The sequence below is a fragment of the Thunnus albacares genome, chromosome 8, assembly GCF_914725855.1.
Source record: "Thunnus albacares chromosome 8, fThuAlb1.1, whole genome shotgun sequence".
In the NCBI taxonomy this organism is placed as follows: domain Eukaryota; kingdom Metazoa; phylum Chordata; class Actinopteri; order Scombriformes; family Scombridae; genus Thunnus; species Thunnus albacares.
Genome location: NC_058113.1, coordinates 30157122 through 30178624, shown reverse-complemented (window position 1 = coordinate 30178624; position 21503 = coordinate 30157122). Strand labels below are relative to the sequence as shown.

The window sequence follows — 21503 nt, the reverse complement described above, 5'->3', positions numbered from 1 at the left end:
CTGTGCATCATCTAGAGATTTGGTGTGTTGCCTATTTTTTCCTGTGTGAGGCTTTTCTCAGCAAAAATAGACAGTGAAAATGATCTGTTGACAGTCATATTGACATCATACCATCAACATTACATCTTTTAATATAGTTTCAATGTCTATATCTGTAGAATGGGGCAATGTCACAGACATGAAAAAATATTTATGGGTAAGCCCTTTTTTGTTGTTTGTTTTTCCACTGAGCACAAACTTCTGAACCTTTTTCTGTCTAAACTACATATAAATGAAATTTACAATAACATGAAATGAAACATTCTATTATTGATGGCCATTATCAAAGGAAAACTCAATACTCAATGTAGAAACATAGGGCTGCCAGTAGCAGCGCTGTCTGTGTGGACAACACATGCTTGCAGGCCGCAGCAGTTCAGCGAGGGAGCCGTCACGCAAAGGTGGAGGTAGGCGGTGTGGCCTGGGCGTAACATAGCCTACATGTCTTTGATAGTGGGAGGAAACCAGAGCACCCAGCAGAAACCCAGAGAAGATTCTAGCTGCAGTCAGAAAGAAGTAAAATACTTATCTGGTCCTTCTATACTTAATCAATGAACTTAATGTTTATCATGAATAGTCCAACTAGACACCCTGGTGTCCATCATACACAACTTAAATAATTACCATGTGTTCATACTCTTTAACATACATATAATTATCATCCCCTGTATACATACATACTCTATGTGAGGAAGTTCTAGTTTCCCTGCTATGACTATGTGCTGGATTTGTTCACACAGAACCTGCCGCAGTAAATTATGTTTTCTTAACATGCATGTTTAAATACAACACAGAAGACACTTTTTGAACTTTACCATGATTGTCGAGATACATTTACTCATCAAATACAGATCACATGAGAAAAAGAGCAGAGATGACACACTGCAGAGTGTAAATTATAAACCAAATTTATCAATATTAATGCTCATCGTTAGATCGAGACATGAATACATCACCCATTGGAAAAAGTGAAATTAAACGAGTCTTTTACTCACGTTTCTGTGCAAATAATCCAACCCTTCATTAAAATCCAGGAATTGACCGGAGGCCTGTACTACGAAGCAAGTTCAACATACCCAACATACCTGGCTTCACTGAACTTAACATTGACCATCCAGAAAACCACAACTACGAAGCCAGTTATCAAGCTGCTCAGTCAACTCTGGGTTCTCCAGCTGCGAGCGCGTTCATGTGAAAGAGGCGGGGTTGTTAATCACGAGCGACGTCATCAGAGTCGGTAAAGAGAGAGTAAAGAGTGGAAAAGTAGTTAATAACTGATGAGTCTATCTGAATGAAATGTTGCATTTATGATCATACGAGGCAATTAACACTCAGGTTGTTGTTCTGATAAAAGACAATATTTCGTTTTTATTTCCAGTTATCATCACACAGTTGTCTCATGTTATTCTGAGCTGCAGGGATGAATCAGAGTGTAAAATCATCCACACTGTCAGCTGTCACTCCGGGGATAAAAGAAACTTTATACTATTAAAATGCAGCTAAAATCATCATTATGTGAATAGTGTCGCAAACGATCTCTCTGTTTGTTAGAAGCTCTGTTTTAAAACCTGAGTGGAAATAGAAAGTCTAGAGCAATAAAATGTTTCCACTGACCTATAGAAATATATATATATTTGCTCTTTTTTACTCGTCACTTTATTGTAAACTCAGGACTTTTGTCCATGTCGAGATCTTGTAGGAATGATGCCTCTTTTTTCCAGTCATCTGATTGGTCAGTGGTCAGAGTGTTGACCGGTTGTGATCCGATCCTCTGAAGTTAACCTGCTCCGGAACATTTGAGCTGTTCAGCGTCAGTTACCATGGTGATGGACCCGGTAAAAAGTGAAACAGCGTTTAAGGACTGAAAACCCAAAGTTAAACCTGAAGTTGCCTCCCTGACCCATAATCCTGCTTCCTGCTGGTGAATGGAGGAGAGTGTAAGTGAGAGAATGAGACAGAGACAGAAGCTGCGGATGTGGTCATGTTGAAATATAAAGGTAAAGTGTGTGTTTACCTTTTTATCATCTACAGGATGATAGGGGCAATCCGGGGGAACCATATAATAAAGAGAGTGTTCCCAAGTTACCAGAAGGTTACATAGACTCAGACTCCTTCAGGAAGTGGTTCTCTCTATTCATTCCCTTAACACTCATCTAATTTTCATTCTTTCTTATGTCCAACATTGCCTGTAAAAAGTCCAAAACCATCTAATGCGTTTCCAACACTCACCAGCTTCTACTATTTATTCTCTTCCCTGTTTTCCTTACGTTCAGGGAGTCATTGGATCCTGTTTTCTGAATATATTCATAACTGCTCAGAGAAATATTGCTGCCTTGACCAGCATAATCCATAAATGTGATCAGGACATGTATCACATTTATTGATAAAGTCACTTTATAATGCAGCAAATTATTGTTTAATAGGAGCTGTTTTCACTTTATAATCACTGCACTTTTTGACAGAACTATTGACACTTTTGACAGCAGGTGGCAGTAAAGAGGCAAAACAAAATCCTATGATTTCCCCTCAAACACACATGATTTCTTTACACTAAAATGTAGACTGGTCAACATGGAACAATATCAAACAGGTCCACCACAAATACTTTTCCCAAACTGATATAACACATTAATTATGTCTCTAGTCTCTACTTGCATGTACACAGTCCTTTCTATTGCTCTGACTGTGTGTTGTAGAGCTCTGGTCAGGGTGGACAGAGAGCAGTTGCTGGCTGAAAACAGCAAGATCCTGCAGCAACAGCCAGGACCCAAACAGCAAGGTCCCCAGTCACCTCCTGAACCTCACATGGAGGCTCTCTCCCTCCCCAGCCACAGAGGACTGTCCCCCATGGCTGCTCCTACCACCAACTCCCCTCCATCATCTGTCTCTCAGCTCCCTCTTCACCCCCCCACAGTCGGCTGCCTGCCTGCACACACTCCCCTGTCAAAGTATTAACATAGACAGTAAAGTTATAGATATTTTTTATATTCCACCCTTGCATTACAGGGAATTACAGCACTGATTTCTTGCATTTATTTCACTCTTTTGTTGAATCACACAATGTCATTTTATTCAAAAAAGCTTTTGAAATGACATGAAACAGGGATTTTACCTGAAATGTCTGTAATGAAACAGATAGTTGACAACATACAGTATTTCTAATTCATCTATTTAAATCCTCTCCGGACCCTGACAGTTAATGTCATCTCACACCGGAAAGTGAGTGTTCACATAATGGACTACTTCCTGTACTGTATTGTATCCGTGGTTCCGTTTCCTCGCGCAACAAATAAACACTGCTTCCCAATCAATAACATTTGTGCGTAACAGATTCAAATAACATGCTGAAGAAGTAACGACAAAAAGTGTACATTCTCTACTTAATATGTGCAAGCATACGGTAATATAAACCAAACACGACTAATATTAATTTTACACATACTTATAGCAACGCATACAGTAAACACAAACGTTTTACGTGAGGGAAAGAATAGCGATAATGCACTGCAGTTTCATTAATAAACCAAATGTCTCAATATTAATGCTCATCGTTAGATTGAGACATGAAAACATCAACCATTGGAAAAAGTAAAATTAAATTTGCCTTACCCTAGAGTTTTGCCCCACTTTTCTGTACAAATAATCCAACACTTCATTAAAATCCAGGAATTGACCGGAGGCCTGTACTACGAAGCAAGTTCAACATACCCAGGATATCTTTTCGTTACCTGGCTCCACTGAACTTAACATTGACCGTCCAGAAAACCAGAAGTATGAAGCCGGTTATCAACCTGCTCAGTCAACTCTGGCTTCTCCAGCTGCGAGTGCGTTCATATGAAAGAGGCGGGGTTGTTAATCACGAGCGACGTCATCAGAGTCAGTAAAGAGAGAGTAAAGAGTGGAAAAGTAGTTAATAACTGATGAGTCTATCTGAATGAAATGTTGCATTTATGATCATACGAGGCAATTAACACTAGATCAGGTTGTTGTTCTGATAAAAGACAATATTTCGTTTTTATTTCCAGTTATCATCACACAGTTGTCTCATGTTATTCTGAGCTGCAGGGATGAATCAGAGTGTAAAATCATCCACACTGTCAGCTGTCACTCCGGGGATAAAAGAAACTTTATACTATTAAAATGCAGCTAAAATCATCATTATGTGAATAGTGTCGCAAACGATCTCTCTGTTTGTTAGAAGCTCTGTTTTAAAACCTGAGTGGAAATAGAAAGTCTAGAGCAATAAAATGTTTCCACTGACCTATAGAAATATATATATATTTGCTCTTTTTTACTCGTCACTTTATTGTAAACTCAGGACTTTTGTCCATGTCGAGATCTTGTAGGAATGATGCCTCTTTTTTCCAGTCATCTGATTGGTCAGTGGTCAGAGTGTTGACCGGTTGTGATCCGATCCTCTGAAGTTAACCTGCTCCGGAACATTTGAGCTGTTCAGCGTCAGTTACCATGGTGATGGACCCGGTAAAAAGTGAAACAGCGTTTAAGGACTGAAAACCCAAAGTTAAACCTGAAGTTGCCTCCCTGACCCATAATCCTGCTTCCTGCTGGTGAATGGAGGAGAGTGTAAGTGAGAGAATGAGACAGAGACAGAAGCTGCGGATGTGGTCATGTTGAAATATAAAGGTAAAGTGTGTGTTTACCTTTTTATCATCTACAGGATGATAGGGGCAATCCGGGGGAACCATATAATAAAGAGAGTGTTCCCAAGTTACCAGAAGGTTACATAGACTCAGACTCCTTCAGGAAGTGGTTCTCTCTATTCGTTCCCTTAACACTCATCTAATTTTCATTCTTTCTTATGTCCAACATTGCCTGTAAAAAGTCCAAAACCATCTAATGCGTTTCCAACACTCACCAGCTTCTACTATTTATTCTCTTCCCTGTTTTCCTTACGTTCAGGGAGTCATTGGATCCTGTTTTCTGAATATATTCATAACTGCTCAGAGAAATATTGCTGCCTTGACTAGCATAATCCATAAATGTGATCAGGACATGTATCACATTTATTGATAAAGTCACTTTATAATGCAGCAAATTATTGTTTATTAGGAGCTGTTTCCTCTTTATAATTACTGCACTTTTTGACAGAACTATTGACACTTTTGACAGCAGGTGGCAGTAAAGAGGCAAAACAAAATCCTATGATTTCCCCTCAAACACACATGATTTCTTCACACTAAAATGTAGACTGGTCAACAAGGAACAATATCAAACAGGTCCACCACAAATACTTTTCCCAAACTGATATAACACATTAATTATGTCTCTAGTCTCTACTTGCATGTACACAGTCCTTTCTATTGCTCTGACTGTGTGTTGTAGAGCTCTGGTCAGGGTGGACAGAGAGCAGTTGCTGGCTGAAAACAGCAAGATCCTGCAGCAACAGCCAGGACCCAAACAGCAAGGTCCCCAGTCACCTCCTGAACCTCACATGGAGGCTCTCTCCCTCCCCAGCCACAGAGGACTGTCCCCCATGGCTGCTCCTACCACCAACTCCCCTCCATCATCTGTCTCTCAGCTCCCTCTTCACCCTCCCACAGTCAGGGATTTTACCTTAAATGTCTGTAATGAAACAGATAGTTGACAACATACAGTATTTCTAATTCATCTATTTAAAAAACAGCTTTGGACCCCCGGTCCTCCCGCCGATTAAAAACAACACATTTGGTCTTTGCAAACAGAAATTATGTAGTCTTGTTTAGTCTTGTTTGTCTTTCTTTTGGATACTGTAGTCAATTTTAATTCATCAAAATCTAGTAGTAAAAGATTTTCATTAATACTTATTAATACCGTCACCATCTTGTCTGTTTCTTTAACCACTAATTTTCTTTTCAGACACATTTGCCAGTTGTTTTATTTGATTTAATACTGTAGTTGTTGGGGGTAGGTGGACGGAGTTCCCAGCATGTGAGACATTGTGTTTACGGACATAAATTTAGGTAAATTGTGTTCTAAATCACCACAGATGTTATATGGTACACAGTGATTAGTGTAACTGTTCTCCACACTAACTCTATGATATTTCTAGTAGCTAACAGTTTGCTGTTATGGAATGAAGCATCTTACACCATGAGTGAAGTTGTGTGCACGGTTTCTTAATCCTCTCCGGACCCTGCACTTTAGTATCACTTGACACCGAAAAGCGTGTGTGAACATAAACAAACTATAGTATATTTTGTGGTTCCGGTTCCGGTAGTAACGCTGTCGTACTTGCTCCACGCGCAACAAATGAACACTGCGTAACAGATTCAAATAACATGCTGAAGAAGTTACGACAAAAAGTGTACGTTCTCTACTTAATATGTGCAAGCGTACGTTAATATAAGCCAAACACGACTAATATTAATTTTACACATACTTATAGCAACGCATACAGTAAACACAAACGTTTTACGTGAGGGAAAGAATAGCGATAATGCACTGCAGTTTCATTAATAAACCAAATTTCTCAATATTAATGCTCATCGTTAGATTGAGACATGAAAACATCAACCATTGAAAAAAGTAAAATTAAATTTGCCTTACCCAAGAGTTTTGCCCCACTTTTCTGTACAAATAATCCAATCCTTCATTAAAATCCAGGAATTGACCGGAGGCCTGTACTACGAAGCAAGTTCAACATACCCAGGACATCTTTACGTTACCTGGCTCCACTGAACTTAACATTGACCGTCCAGAAAACCAGAGCTACGAAGCCGGTTATCAAGCTGCTCTGTCAACCCTGGGAATGAAGCATCTTACACCATGAGTGACGTTGTGTACACGGTTTCTTCTTAGACTCTGCACTTCAATACTATCAACTGTGCATAGTGGTCAAAGCCGTAAAGCTCCTGCATAAGACAAGTGCTCCCTGCTCCCCAATCAATGGCACTTCTGAGATGTCGAGTAACATGCTGTAAATATAGCGACTGTAGATGCAGCCTACATTCTCTGAGTAATATATGCACGCTAGCGCTAATGTAAACTAAACACGACTATTATTGCTGTTACATATAGTTATAGAAACGTAGGCTACACAGGAAACAAATACGTTTTACATGAGGGAAAGAATAGCGATAATGCACTGCAGTTTCATTTATAAACCAAATTTCTCAATATTAATGCTCATCGTTAGATTGAGACATGAAAACATCAACCATTGGAAAAAGTAAAATTAAATTTGCCTTACCCTAGAGTTTTGCCCCACTTTTCTGTGCAAATAATCCAAAACTTCATTAAAATCCAGGAATTGACCGGAGGCCTGTACTACGAAGCAAGTTCAACATACCCAGGATATCTTTTCGTTACCTGGCTCCACTGAACTTAACATTGACCGTCCAGAAAACCAGAGCTACGAAGCCGGTTATCAAGCTGCTCAGTCAACTCTGGGTTCTCCAGCTGCGAGCGCGTTCATGTGAAAGAGGCGGGGTTGTTAATCACGAGCGACGTCATCAGAGTCAGTAAAGAGAGAGTAAAGACTGGAAAAGTTGTTAATAACTGATGAGTCTATCTGAATGAAATGTTGCATTTATGATCATAGGAGCCAATTAACACTAGATCAGGTTGTTATTCAGATAAAAGACACGCTTTCTTTTTTATTTCCAGTTATCATCACACAGATGTCTCATGTTATTCTGAGCTGCAGGGATGAATCAGAGTGTAAAATCATCCACACTGTCAGCTGTCACTCCGGGGATAAAAGAAACTTTATACTATTAAAATGCAGCTAAAATCATCATTATGTGAATAGTGTCGCAAACGATCTCTCTGTTTGTTAGAAGCTCTGTTTTAAAACCTGAGTGGAAATAGAAAGTCTAGAGCAATAAAATGTTTCCACTGACCTATAGAAATATATATATATTTGCTCTTTTTTACTCGTCACTTTATTGTAAACTCAGGACTTTTGTCCATGTCGAGATCTTGTAGGAATGATGACTCTTTTTTCCAGTTTTCCAGAGGTGGTTCTCTCTATTCATTCCCTTAACACTCATCTAATTTTCATTTTTTCTTACGTCCAACATTGCCTGTAAAAAGTCCAAAACCATCTAATGCGTTTCCAACACTCACCAGCTTCTACTATTTATTCTCTTCCCTGTTTTCCTTACGTTCAGGGAGTCATTGGATCCTGTTTTCTAAATATATTCATAACTGCTCAGAGAAATATTGCTGCCTTGACTGGCATAATCCATAAATGTGATCAGGACATGTATCACATTTATTGATAAAGTCACTTTATAATGCAGCAAATTATTGTTTAATAGGAGCTGTTTTCACTTTATAATCACTGCACTTTTTGACAGCACTATTGACACTTTTGACAGCAGGTGGCAGTAAAGAGGCAAAACAAAATTATGAGTGACAATCCTATGATTTCATCCAATAGGAAGCCCCCAAATACACATGATTTCTTCACACTAAAGTGTAGACTGGCCAAGTCTAACAGAATTCAGCTTTTGGTAAAATCAAAACTGCAATGTTTGATACAATACATTAATTTATTTATTTATTTTTCCCAGGGAAAAAAATATCAATATATTTAATTATATTTAAAATATCAAACAGGTCCACCACAAATACTTTTCCCAAACTGATATAAGACATTAATTATGTCTCTAGTCTCTACTTGCATGTACACAGTCCTTTCTATTGCTCTGACTGTGTGTTGTAGAGCTCTGGTCAGGGTGGACAGAGAGCAGTTGCTGGCTGAAAACAGCAAGATCCTGCAGCAACAGCCAGGACCCAAACAGCAAGGTCCCCAGTCACCTCCTGAACCTCACATGGAGGCTCTCTCCCTCCCCAGCCACAGAGGACAAACAAAAGCTGACTGCATTTTTATATGATAAATGCAGTCAGCTTTTGTTTGTTTTCACAAATATCAGATAGGCCCTACACTAACTATATCATTTCAATCAATTCAGTAAAATGCATGTTTCACGTTTAAAAAAGTAAATTAAAAACTACTTAAAGTGTGACAACAGCAGAGCAAAGTGCAGAAAATCTGGAGACATGATGATGTAAACATCTGCAGAGGTTCACGAAGATGAGCTCTGAGAGAAACACAGACAGACCTCCGACAGATTTGCAGTTTCTCTTGTATACTCTACCCTAACATAGCCTTCTAATGCTCACTCACACGACAATTAGGTTATTTCTATACGTACTAATGAGGTTGGTTTCACTATCAGCCCCTCATTTCAGCAAAACATCGCTTCACAGTTCTATTTCCACGTTATATCGATTTCATGGGTAATACAAAAAATCCGCTGTTGATACAGTACACTGAGTGGCTTTTTATCACATCGACGAGCGGAATCTGAGTAGTTCACGACCAGACTTGGGTGCACTGACACTATATAACGGTCGCTGGAGGAAGTAACTAACCGCGACTACAACGTCACTCATGGTGTAAAATGCTTTATTCCATAACAGCAAACTGTTAACTACTAAAAACATCGTAGAGTTAGTGTGGAGAACAGTTACACTAATCACTGTGTACCAGATAACATCTGTGGTGATTTAGAACACAATTTACCTAAACTTATGTCCGTAAACACAATGTCTCACATGCTGGGAACTCCGTCCACCTACCCCCAACAACTACAGTATTAAATCAAATAAAACAACTGGCAAATGTGTCTGAAAAGAAAATTAGTGGTTAAAGAAACAGACAAGATGGTGACCGTATTAATAAGTATTAATGAAAATCTTTTACTATTAGATTTTGATGAATTAAAATAACTGAGGAGAGCTTAGAGGTGTTGCTGTATACTCACCATGCAGTCACAACAACCTAAACACACTCACACAGTAAACAGATGAACCACTCATGTGTCTTAGTGTGTCTAGTGTATTATATGGTTCCCCCGGATTGCCCCTATCATCCTGTAGATGATAAAAAGGTAAACACACACTTTACCTTTATATTTCAACATGACCACATCCGCAGCTTCTGTCTCTCATTCTCTCACTTACACTCTCCTCTATTCACCAGCTTAGAAAGACACAAAAAACCAAACATACATACATAAAATACAAACATACAAAATAAACAAAAGTCACTGTCTATTTAGAATCTAAACTCAGAGAGAACAATTTAATTGCATAATACCAGGTAAGGCTTAATTTGAGAGTAATGACTGACTATCTTGTAATACAAGACACCATGCGTCGCCAAGTGCTACAATGTTGATGAATACATACCTAATTGTTGACTAATGTTAAGTTTAAACACAAACATGCTGTACATACAGATGGGTGACAGATTAAAGGAAAAACCAACATAAAGTGTTTTAGTAAGGTGTTGGACCACCATGTGTCACCAGAACAGCTTCAATACACCTTGGCATTGATTCTACAAGTCTCTGAAACTCTTCTGGAGCGATGAACACTATTCTTCAAAAAGATATTCCCTCATGTGGTGTTTTGATGATGGTGGTGGAGAGCGCTGTCTAACACCTCAGTCCAAAATATCTCTTAGGTTTCAACTGGTTTGAGATCTGGTGACTGTGAAGGTCATAGCATATGATTCACATCATCTTCATACTCATCAGACCATTCAGTGACCCCTCATGTCCTATGGATGGGGACATCCTGGAAGAGACCACTCCCATCAGGATAGAAATGTTTCATCATAAGATAAAGGTGATCACTCACAACATCTTTGTATTGATTAGCAGTGATTCTTCCCTCTAAGGGGTCAAGTGGACCCAAACCATGCGGGCAAAATGCCCCCCAGAGCATAACAGAGCCACCAGACCCCCTCACTGTAGGGGTCAAGCATTCAGACCTGGACCAGTTTTTCCTTTAATTTGTCACCTGTCTGTAGACACAAAAGCACATTTACACACACATTCTTTCTGTAGCTACAGTAACACACAAAGATCAGTTTAATCTTTACTGAAAATGTGTGTCCCTGCCCTGCCTCTTTACATACAACCATGCCATTCAGTACAACACTGGAAACAACATTGAAAAGTGACTCAAACGTGCCCTCTGCAGACCTGAACCAGTGGACCAGATGTTATAACTTCTCATCATTATTATATCTCACAAATGTAGTTTACAAGATGATACTTTGAATATTCCATCTTTTTGGAACATGAAATCAATTAAAATCCCACTTTTACAAAAAAAAAGTAAGCTGGTTGCATGATGTGAGTTTGGGACAATATATAGTAACTGGTGGTGGAGGTATGTACAGAAAAAGAAGGTAGCCTGTTTCACACTTAATCCTTTTGTTTTGTTGACATTGACTTCACTTTCTAAATGTTTGGGGTCACAGTACAGACCCTACTGCTGAATGAGTAAAAATAATAAAAACTGCAACAAATTTCCCCCTTTTATTCATACTTTATTAAAAACCAATATGTAGAAACGTATTGAATGTTTGCCACAAACTTGCACATTTTCTGACAGTGAGAAAATACAGAATACAGAAATGGCCATAAAGCATTGTTATTACACCAAATAAGGTGATATTTCTTGTTTTATACATGCATGAACAAAGTCGTTTTGTTTGGCAAAAAGTCATTCACAGACAGAAATGTACATGATGTCTAAATGTTCACATTACTTATATTTGGGTTTAATTACACCCCATAGAGGTCTAAAAGGAGTGAGAGGACTAAGTCATTGACTTCTTATTAACAAACTGTTATAAAGCTTCAATAACTGAAAGGTAGTGCTGTGTAAAAACTACTACCAACACCAATCACAGAAAATCAACTGTAATTATCAATGTTTTACAGCTGGGGACCCCTAACAGAAGAAATGCATAATTTTCTGCTGCGGACTTCTGAAACATGTCATCAGTTTAAAATCATGTTTATATGCATTTCTCATTTCTCAATTATGCAAAATCATTAAATGTCAAGCTGATAACACAACAGTAAGTACAGTATGTGTGTGAGCTGTTAAAATAGACTCCAGGACAACCAATAGAATGATGGTATGTTTACTTAAAGATATGAAAATACAAAATCTTTAGAGCTCAAACAAACCAATTTTAGAATTGATATAAGAGAATTGATTAGCAGAATTTTTAGTTTAAGCTGCATGGACACGCTGAGAAGGAGGGCTGTCATCAGTCAGTCCAGGATCACAGTCAGCGTCCCTGAAGGTGTAAAAAGTCAGCCCAGAATCAGTTCCCTTACTGTATATCTACAGTTGCACGTACTGTGGGGAATATGCTGCCTGCTAAATGTTCACTAACCTCTCACTGGTTTATCCAGAGCTTTGCATGCTTCTTAGGGGTTCAGTCACACCAGAGTCACTGAAACAAGTTCATATTAAAAAGCAGAAAGTGTTTCTTTTCTGTAACATCACAGTTTAAAATATGAATAAAGGAATTTTATGAATAAGACATAATTTCACTTACTTTGATGGCTGTTGATTGCGGTCTCTGTTTCTCTTTTTACAGCAGAAATATGCAGTGAGACCAAAGACTAATATTAGTGCTAAACCTGTGGAATCAAGAAGTTGACATTTAATATAATTGTATAAATATACAATAAATGCAGCCCATGATAAAATTTAGATCTCACCTGGCTGTCTTTAGTTTAGGCAGCATTTGAAAGACAAGTAATTCAGCCATGAGAGGAAGCAAGTAGACAGAGGATGGCAGAGTAAAAGCAAGTAGGATTAGTAGCAAAAAGACAGATTTTACAGAATTGAATAATAACACTTCATGGCAGACATGGGTAACAGTAACAGTAACTTAGCCAGAAGTGGAAAAAACATGACATAGACAGACAAAGTATCACATTTATTGGTGTTCAGTACTTACCAAAAACTCCCCAAAGTCCCCATTTTGCATGGTCCTCCCTGACATTTTGTTGATCCTTGGTGGAGATGGGAGGTGATGTAGGAGCTGGAGGAAAGAGGAAAAGCTCCAGTCAATAGTCAATCACATCAGCGGGCAGCAGGATGAAAGGTGTGTATCTGCATGAAAAGCTTACCATTGATAAAATCACAAATGTTGCTACTGTCTAGTTGAAAAAAACAAGAGAAGTGTTACATAGTGTCAATCAACATACTGTACGAGTTGGATAGAAACATTTCATTGAGAACACATATAACTCTAGGATTTCATTTGACATGAAGAGTGTTTTGTTTTGCTTTTTGTGACATGTGCACTGATTTCAAGTCAGCAAAAAGTGGCAGCAGAGTATTTTCAAGAGTTCAAATGTGGATGGTCTGGTAACTTTTAGCAGTGGGCAGAGATTTAATTTCCCTTAAACAAGAAATGATTACAACAAACAGCGCCCTCAGCTGGAACCATCAGTCCCTGACAACAAAGAAACTTTAAAACTGTATAAAGCACCCTCTCATCAGTCGACAGCTATCTTTACTGTGAGAGATTATAAGCCCGAGCATGATATGCAGCACCGAATCTAGTTTGAAACAATTACGTTTACATGCACACTAGCATCCTGCTTTTATCCTTTGATCATATTCAGGATGTAATGTTCCCATTGAACAGGAAAAACCTCGTTCCTCTCCCTGTATCAGCAAGTGTGTGTTTAATTCCTCAACATCCCTGCTACTAGTATGAACCCTGTGTGGTTTCTGGTTGTCTTGGTAACAAAATAATAGAGTAAATAAACAATGTATACAGGTGTCAGACAACATGTGTCATCATTACAATGTTGTTCTTCCTTTTGTTTGTTTCACATGACAGACTGAACAAAAACCTGGATAAGTATTCAGGTTTTTCAATATTGTGTTGAAGGGTTATTCAGGTTTCTGAAACTTAGATATTAAGTTTTTAATGTGCAAATACAATAAAAACTCCTAAAACACCATCAAAGCTGGGATACTGGTGTGCATGTAAACACACTTGATCTGTGCAGTCTGTTGTTTTCTGAGCCAGGTGTGAATGATTTCAAGAAAATCACACTGAACAGTATTTTAAGGACTTAGAAAGTAAATACCTGGACATTTTTCGGTCTTCATATATTCATTGGCCCCTTCAAACTCACAGACACTATCTGTATTCCTGGAAATGAATGCCCGACTGTCGTGCTGGCAGACAGTATTGGGTGGTGGAAGGCCTGTGCAACTTCCGATGTCAGTGTTACTGAAGACCAGCTTATCATTGCAATACACACGAGTCACATCAGTGGCACATCCTGGGGTCTCGCAGAAAAACAGCTGCACAGGACTGTGTCCACCTGTAACATCATACATCTATGAAGTAACTCACATAAACTGAAAGGAAACATCTTTTTTTTTTTTTGATGAAGAGAATGACATAAACAAGAGAGGACGTACCCTGACCTGCAGTCACTGGAAAGCACTGAGTGAGTGTAAGAGCACACAGCAGCAGAAAGAGGAAGATTTGCTCTGTCAAGACAAAAATACAAACTCAATCTAAGGCTGGTGGTTGAGATTGGACCCAGTTTAAAGTTGGTAATTTGTCAGAAACCTACCTTTCATGTGAGAGATCGGTACTGTGAAGCTTTTCTGGGCTGTCCTGTTGGAGACACATTCAGTTTCCCGTCAGAAACTTCGCATCACAGAATTCCTAATTATCCCCCACCATGACACCCTTCATGTTGAGCACAACCTTTACAGCACACCACTTCCCTTACTGGAATTTGGTGTTAGCCTCAACTGAAAAACAAAATTTTCATGTTGCCATTCAAACATTGGATAGCACCACTTAAAATGAACTATAACCAATGACTTACTCCATTTCCTGCTCTGAGATAACGTTTCCTCTCTCCAAGTGATGGTCCGCTCAGTACGAATATACACGTCCTAAACAATAACACAAAGCACAAATGTACGTTTAGTTGGATTGAGCAGTGCTACAGACAGCAACCCCATAAGACAGGAACAGGGGGGCGTGTTAAATTTTTTCATATGATGCTTTTTAGATATATACACAATGTTATTACATATATTGACATCATTTTTTTCCCCTAAATAATGTGATTTAATAAAATTTCTAAAGCATTTTATGGATCCAAACACCACCTTTGCTAGTGTCCCACAACTGTGGTATCAATGTTGAGATATGTAAAATAAGCTAATTCAATTGCAATATGACATTATTTCAAACGAAAGTGCTTCCTATACATATTAATTTACACCATATTAATTTTTTTGTTTACTAATCATTTAACATCTGTAGAGTTAACAGTTAACAGTTTGCTGTTATGGAATAAAGCACCTTACACCATGAGTGAAGGTGGGTGTACAGTTAGTTACGTCCTCTAAAATACGGGCGCTTCACAGCTCTAAGCCTTCACATGAAAAAGACATTTTCCTCTTCTAATTGAGGTGGAGTTCAAGATAATGGTGCTTCCCCTGGCTGCATCTCTTACGTCAAAAACTGCGGACTTGAAACAAGTACCCCACTTTGGCCAGTACGAAACTATCCCAACATCAGAAAAAATACCCCCTTCTTGAACGGCAAGAAAATAAAAGCATGAGTATATTTGAAGCTTAAAACTTATTAATTGTTACATGTAGCAAAGATCGCCCTTACATGTCAATATGCCCACTATTATAACCTATTCCATTCACAATAATACTTCTGCATAACGTTAATGAACAGTGTTAAAATTTAACACCATTATAGAGAAGTACAATGTCAACAAACACGGCTATCATGAGAGAAAGAGCAGCGATGATACACTGCAGAGTGTACTTTATACACCACATCTCTCAATATTAACGCTCATCGTTGGGTTGAGACATGAAAATATCACCTCTTGGCAAAAGTAAAATCAAACGTGCCTTACCCGAGAGTTTTTCCTCACGTTTTTGTGCAAATAATCCAAAAATTAATTAAAATCCAGGAATTGACGGGATTACTCCATGAAACATCACCGTGTTGGGATATTCTCTACTCTACTCTTGTATATTCGGTAAAGTACCGGTATGAACCTCCTGAGAGACAGCTGTGGTATTATGATTATAACAGAAATCGTATAAAAATGCAGTCAGCTTTTGTTTGTTTTCACAAATATCAGGTAGACCCTACGATAACTATATCATTTCGATCATTTCAGAAAAATGCATGTTTCATGTTTTAAAAAATAAATTAAAACGTACTTACAGTGTGACAGCTGCAGAAAACCTGGAGACGTGATGTTGTAACTATCTGCCGAGTTTCACGATGAAGTTGATGAACTATAAGAAGCACAGAATTCTGCCCTCTTTTGAACGATATATTTCATTACCACTCCTCTTCTAGCAGGAGGGGAGATCTGGCCAGTTACATCCATGTAGTGACGCTCAACAATATCATGGCTCCTCTAATTCTTCTACTCTCTATAGGGTTGGGCATAATGAATTCCCAGACAGGATGTCATCCTTCCCGACAGTGCCTCTCCACAGTTTTGCAGCGCTGTTAGTCACAAGTAGCTGACCCTAATGAGAAGGGAGATCCGGAGGGTAGTAAGAGACCGTGCAGACAACGCCACTCACGGTGCAAGATGCTTTATTCCATAACAGCAAACTGTTAACTACTAGAAACATCGTAGAGTTAGTGTGGAGAACAGTAACACTAACCACTGTGTACCAGATAACATCTGTGGTGATTTAGAACACAATTTACCTAAACTTATGTCCGTAAACACAATGTCTCACATGCCATGCTGGGAACTCCGCCCACCTACCCCCAACAACTACAGTATTAAATCACATAAAACAACTGGTAAATGTGTCTGAAAAGAAAATTAACTGCCAGATGTAACTGTCACGTGTGTGTGTGTGTGTGTGTGTGTGTGTGTGTGTGTGTGTGTGTGTGTGTGTGTGTGTGTGTCTCTGTTGTCACCTAATAAACATCACACAGCCAAAGGCAACATTCTCTGCAGGCTGGACGATATATATATGTTCAGACGCAAAAAAAACAACAACGCATTTGGTCTTTGCAAACAGAAACTATGTACGTGTTTATTTACATATAGAGCGGAGAAGTGAGATCTGATCACAAGCAGTCACTCAAGACGCATCAATGCCAGGTGTAAACTGTTTCTCTTTGTCCTTAAACCTTTTCTTTTTCTTGTTTCTTTAACCACTAATTTTCTTTTCAGACACATTTACCAGTTGTTTTATTTGATTTAATACTGTAGTTGTTGGGGGTAGGTGGACGGAGTTCCCAGCATGTGAGACATTGTGTTTACGGACATAAGTTTAGGTAAATTGTGTTCTAAATCACCACAGATGTTATCTGGTACACAGTGATTAGTGTTACTGTTCTCTACACTAACTCCACGATGTTTCTAGTAGTTAACAGTTTGCTGTTATGGAATAAAGCATCTTACACCATGAGTGAAGGTGGCTGTACGGTTAGTAACCTCCTCCAGAAGAGCAGTGAGTGAGCAGGCGTGCAGACGCCTGTTCTTGATGTTGATAGAATTGCCAGTTGCAGCGCTAACCAGAACGCTGTCATACTAGTGTGCAATTCAATAACTTGCACATTTGGCAAATCGGGAATTCAAGTTGTCACTTTGAACTATCAGAAGTCACTGTGACTCACACAATTTAGTAAATAGTACCGTGACCTTTAACAACAATCAGCCTCTTCTTGTCTCCAAATTTCCTGAGTTTAGGAGGTTAGACTTACTTGATTTCACAATATTAGTACTGCAGCGTAATAGCCCTATGAACGATGTTGCACTGTATAGCTGTACTATTTCCTGTAAAATTCACTTTTCAAAATAATACAGATTCGGTCAATCGGAAGGCCCAATTGTCTGCAGTTAGACACGTGCCGCTGGGAGCTCTGTAATTGACCGTAGACTTTGCACTACAGTAGAGTCAACGCGAATGATACAGCGTTTACAAATACAAATCAAATATAATATCTCATTCACGATGAGAATACATTCAAAATCTGAACGAACACAATAGAAGTTTAATACCGTGGTAGAGATGCATATAGTGAACAAACACGGCTCACTGTCTTGTCTGGTCCTCACTTTCCCTCTCTGTCTCCTCAACAGGAACATTTGTATTGAACGTGACAGAGACCTCCTACCAGGCAGAGGAGAACGACAACATCACACTGGAATGGATGTTTATAACCATAACTGACAGTTCCTCCACCGTACTTATAATTAATTGTGAACTGTTAACTGATGTTAAACCCTTGGTCCTGTATCATCTATATGAGGGTGTTGAGGTCTCAGAGTCTCAGGATGGACAGTTTGCAGGACGAGTTCAGTGTGACAAAGACGCCCTCAGAGAAGGACGAATCAGACTTCATGTGTCCAGAATCAGGACTGATGACTCGGGTCTGTACCAGTGTGAAGTGAGAACACACCAACCTCCAGAGCCCACCTTTACTGGACTGGATGCAGACAGTCAGCCTATACAGTCCCCTGAGGATCGGTCCTGCAGCCACCCACCACCTGTTTTCATACAGATGCAAACTTCCTCCCATGTTATTATAGGGCTGTTATATTTACATTGCAAGACATGCTCTGCATAGCATCCAAGCACTAGGATTGGCCAGGCGTCCATGCTATGTACTATTTGTATGTTCAATACTGTATTATGTACAGCTTTGAGGTAGTTCATTGAGTATTTCCATTTTATTTGACAGTGAAAATCGCTTTTTTCTTTACATCACAACATTTATTTGACAGCATATTGACTTAGTCAGATTAGGATTTTACTTACAAACACATAATAATAACATATGATAGATTAATCTACCCAACAGTATGTAAAGTTATTATTATTATTTTATTTTGACACAGAGAATATTTTGTGGGTAATTATTTGCCAATGTGCCACTTTCTATCCAAAGCGTCACAAGGAAAATTTTTTATTATTATAAGCCAGACATTAGCATTTTTTGAAATAAATACATAAAATTGACAAATAAAATCATAACATAACATAACTCGTATAAAAAATTGTGAGTTCATAAACCGATCACAAGGCCGCTTCCATATTTCAAAAGCAGTTAAGTTGGACTTCCAGCCTTGTTCAGGACAATAAATTTGTGATATACCAGAGAGACTTTGTAGATTAGTGTCCAGAAATGATTCACAGCCAAGGAATGTCATCATACAGATCACAATGTTGGGACGAGGTGTGGTAATTCTCAGCCAGAGCACCATGAGAAACTGAAGCAAAAGAGTTGTCAGTTCAAAGAGTATCCAGCTATACCTAAAGGAGTAGTTCGACATTTTTTTTTGGAACTATTCTTATTTGCTTTCTTGCCCAGAGTCAGATAAGAAGGGCCATATCACTCTCATAAAGATGTGAAGCTACAATCAGCAGCAGAAGATTAGCCTAGCTTAGCATGGAAAGACTGGAAACAGAGGGAAACAGCTAGCTAAAGGTTTACATAGATGAGTTTTTGCTGGTCACATGGCAACCTCATGGTGACAAGAAGACTCCAGGATGTCACCGCTCCCAAAATGTTTCTTGAAGTACATTTTGCTGATAAAACTTTGCACTTTTACTTAAGTATAAGTTTGCATACAGAACTTTTACTTGTAATTGAGTACTTATACATTGTAGTATTACTACTTTTGCTTAAAGATCCCCTCCAGACAATATGTACAGATACTCTGCTTGGGACAATAATGGGCGTCTGATATGGTTATTCCACAAAAAAGTATAATTACCACTTTAAATGTTCAAAAAAAACCCATCTACTTCCCTCTCCCTCATTAAAAATCCAGAATATATGAATATGCATGTATATATCATTTTGGAAGTTTAACTGTTGGACACAAAATGTCTCCTACTTCACTGAAAAGTCCATTCCTGTCTTTCCACATCACACTTGTAAGTTGAATATTGGACCAAGATTGGCTCCCAAACTAATTGTCATGTCACAAATCACAATCGTAGGCCCACCCCTAAAAATCAGGTTTTCATGAGCCAAGAGAAAATTTCCACTTTCAGCGGACAAATGTGAAAACAGCCTTCAAGTGTCAAACTCTGGATATATGTACACCGATCTGCACAGTGAAGCTCAAACATCTAACTGTAAGACCAAGAAGAAAAACATATTTTTGAGTGGAGGCGGACTGTTCCCACCACTTCAACTACAACATTTACTTGTGCCAGCTTGCACTTGTAGCTTATCATTAGATTAACAGTTGCCTGTTTGAGGGCAATGATTTGAAGAACTTTAGAGCTTCTGCATTAACATGCTGCCATCTAGTGGTCATCAAGAGTCATCTATGAAATGACTCAAACATTTGTGATTTGGAAATGTAAGATGATGTATTGTAAACAAATGTCTTAACCCAGAAATTTAAATTAGGAGATACTTAAACAAAGCTTTGAGACTGCAACTTACAATGCTCTTATCAAAGGGTTATTCAGGGAAAACAGTGGAATTACAATGTTACAAAGTTTTGGTAAAGTGAAATAGTCACTCATTTTACTCTCACAGATGAATTCATCATCTTGTGCTAGTTCTCAAAGGACAAGCCTGTAAATTACTGTAAGTACTTTTGCTTCTGTAAAATGATAAAAGAGATTTGACAGTTGTATATCTGAGCTCAAAAAACGAGTAGGCTCAATAAAATTGTTAAGTGGTGAATAAAAGACTTGTAGATGTTATGAGAGAGGAAAGTAGACATACACATGTCAAACCAACAACTTAACCACAGCATTGTATTCAAAAGTAAAATGACAAGAGAGGAGATATTAGGTGGGGAAGCTTTGACTGAGACTGTTAAACATTAAATACAAGGAAGGTGTCAAGAACGAGGAAACAGTGAAAGAACTCCAAGAGAAGAAACTCGGAAAGCATCAACAAAAAGAAGATTACAAAGTTGACCACTGAGCAAAAATATTATGAATGTTAAAAAATGAAAGGATGAAAAGATGAAACTTAAATATGACCCAGGATTAGGTTGTGACAACTATTCCTAAATTCATTACTTACTAAGTTTGTGTGTAAAATCCTTCCTTCAACTACTAGTTTTAAACTAGTGATGTCAGACTGCACCATTAAAACGTAGCTATAATGTCTTAGCCAGTAAAGAGTTTAATGCTAGGATCTGTAGCCATCCAATCAAAAGCAATGAACTATAAACTATAAGTATAAAATCGCATCATGAGCTGTAACATCACTTCCAAAAATAACAGTATTAGGGGAGCAAAACAGTATATTAATTACAAACAATTACAAAAGCTGACTAACATTATTATATCTTGATGCGTTATCTGTCCAATAAAGCAAAATGTAAAAAGTTAATCCACAAATATGGTAGCATTGTTCTCATTTAACTCTAAAAAAGTGTTCCCAAAATGTTGTTCCTTAAAAGGCTTCTGTTAGCATGAGATTAGAGTAAAAGAAACCCAAAAACTTTGAGGAGGGAATCACATTTGTGCAGAGGAGTTAAAAAGTGTCTCATTCTTATGGTGCAACTCAACTAAAAACCACTAGATGTCAGCCCTTCTCTTTATGTCTTCACTAAGTTTTAATTGAATGACTGACGAGCACATGCTCCACTTCTCCTTCCCTCTCTCTCTCT

At 38.4% G+C, this 21503-nt stretch overlaps 1 protein-coding gene across 4 annotated transcripts in view; it reads right to left on the bottom strand.

Annotated features, from left to right (window-relative positions):
* Positions 1-14861, bottom strand: part of LOC122987427 — a 28323-nt gene extending 13462 nt beyond the window's left edge. For 2 of the 4 annotated variants that reach the window (XM_044359319.1, XM_044359317.1), the window contains exons 1-5: positions 14730-14861; positions 14469-14512; positions 14311-14382; positions 13971-14210; positions 12996-13025 (exon numbers count right to left, since the gene is read on the bottom strand). In XM_044359319.1, coding sequence (XP_044215254.1) covers positions 12996-13025; positions 13971-14210; positions 14311-14382; positions 14469-14512; positions 14730-14734 — 391 coding nt within the window. In that variant the 5' untranslated portion in view covers positions 14735-14861. Of the gene's footprint in view, positions 1-11800; positions 12152-12250; positions 12311-12415; positions 12501-12823; positions 12908-12995; positions 13026-13970; positions 14211-14310; positions 14383-14468; positions 14513-14729 lie in introns of those variants that run through there. The other 2 variants (XM_044359316.1, XM_044359318.1) reach the window with 2 other exon arrangements.
* Between the last annotated feature and the right edge of the window lie 6642 nt (positions 14862-21503).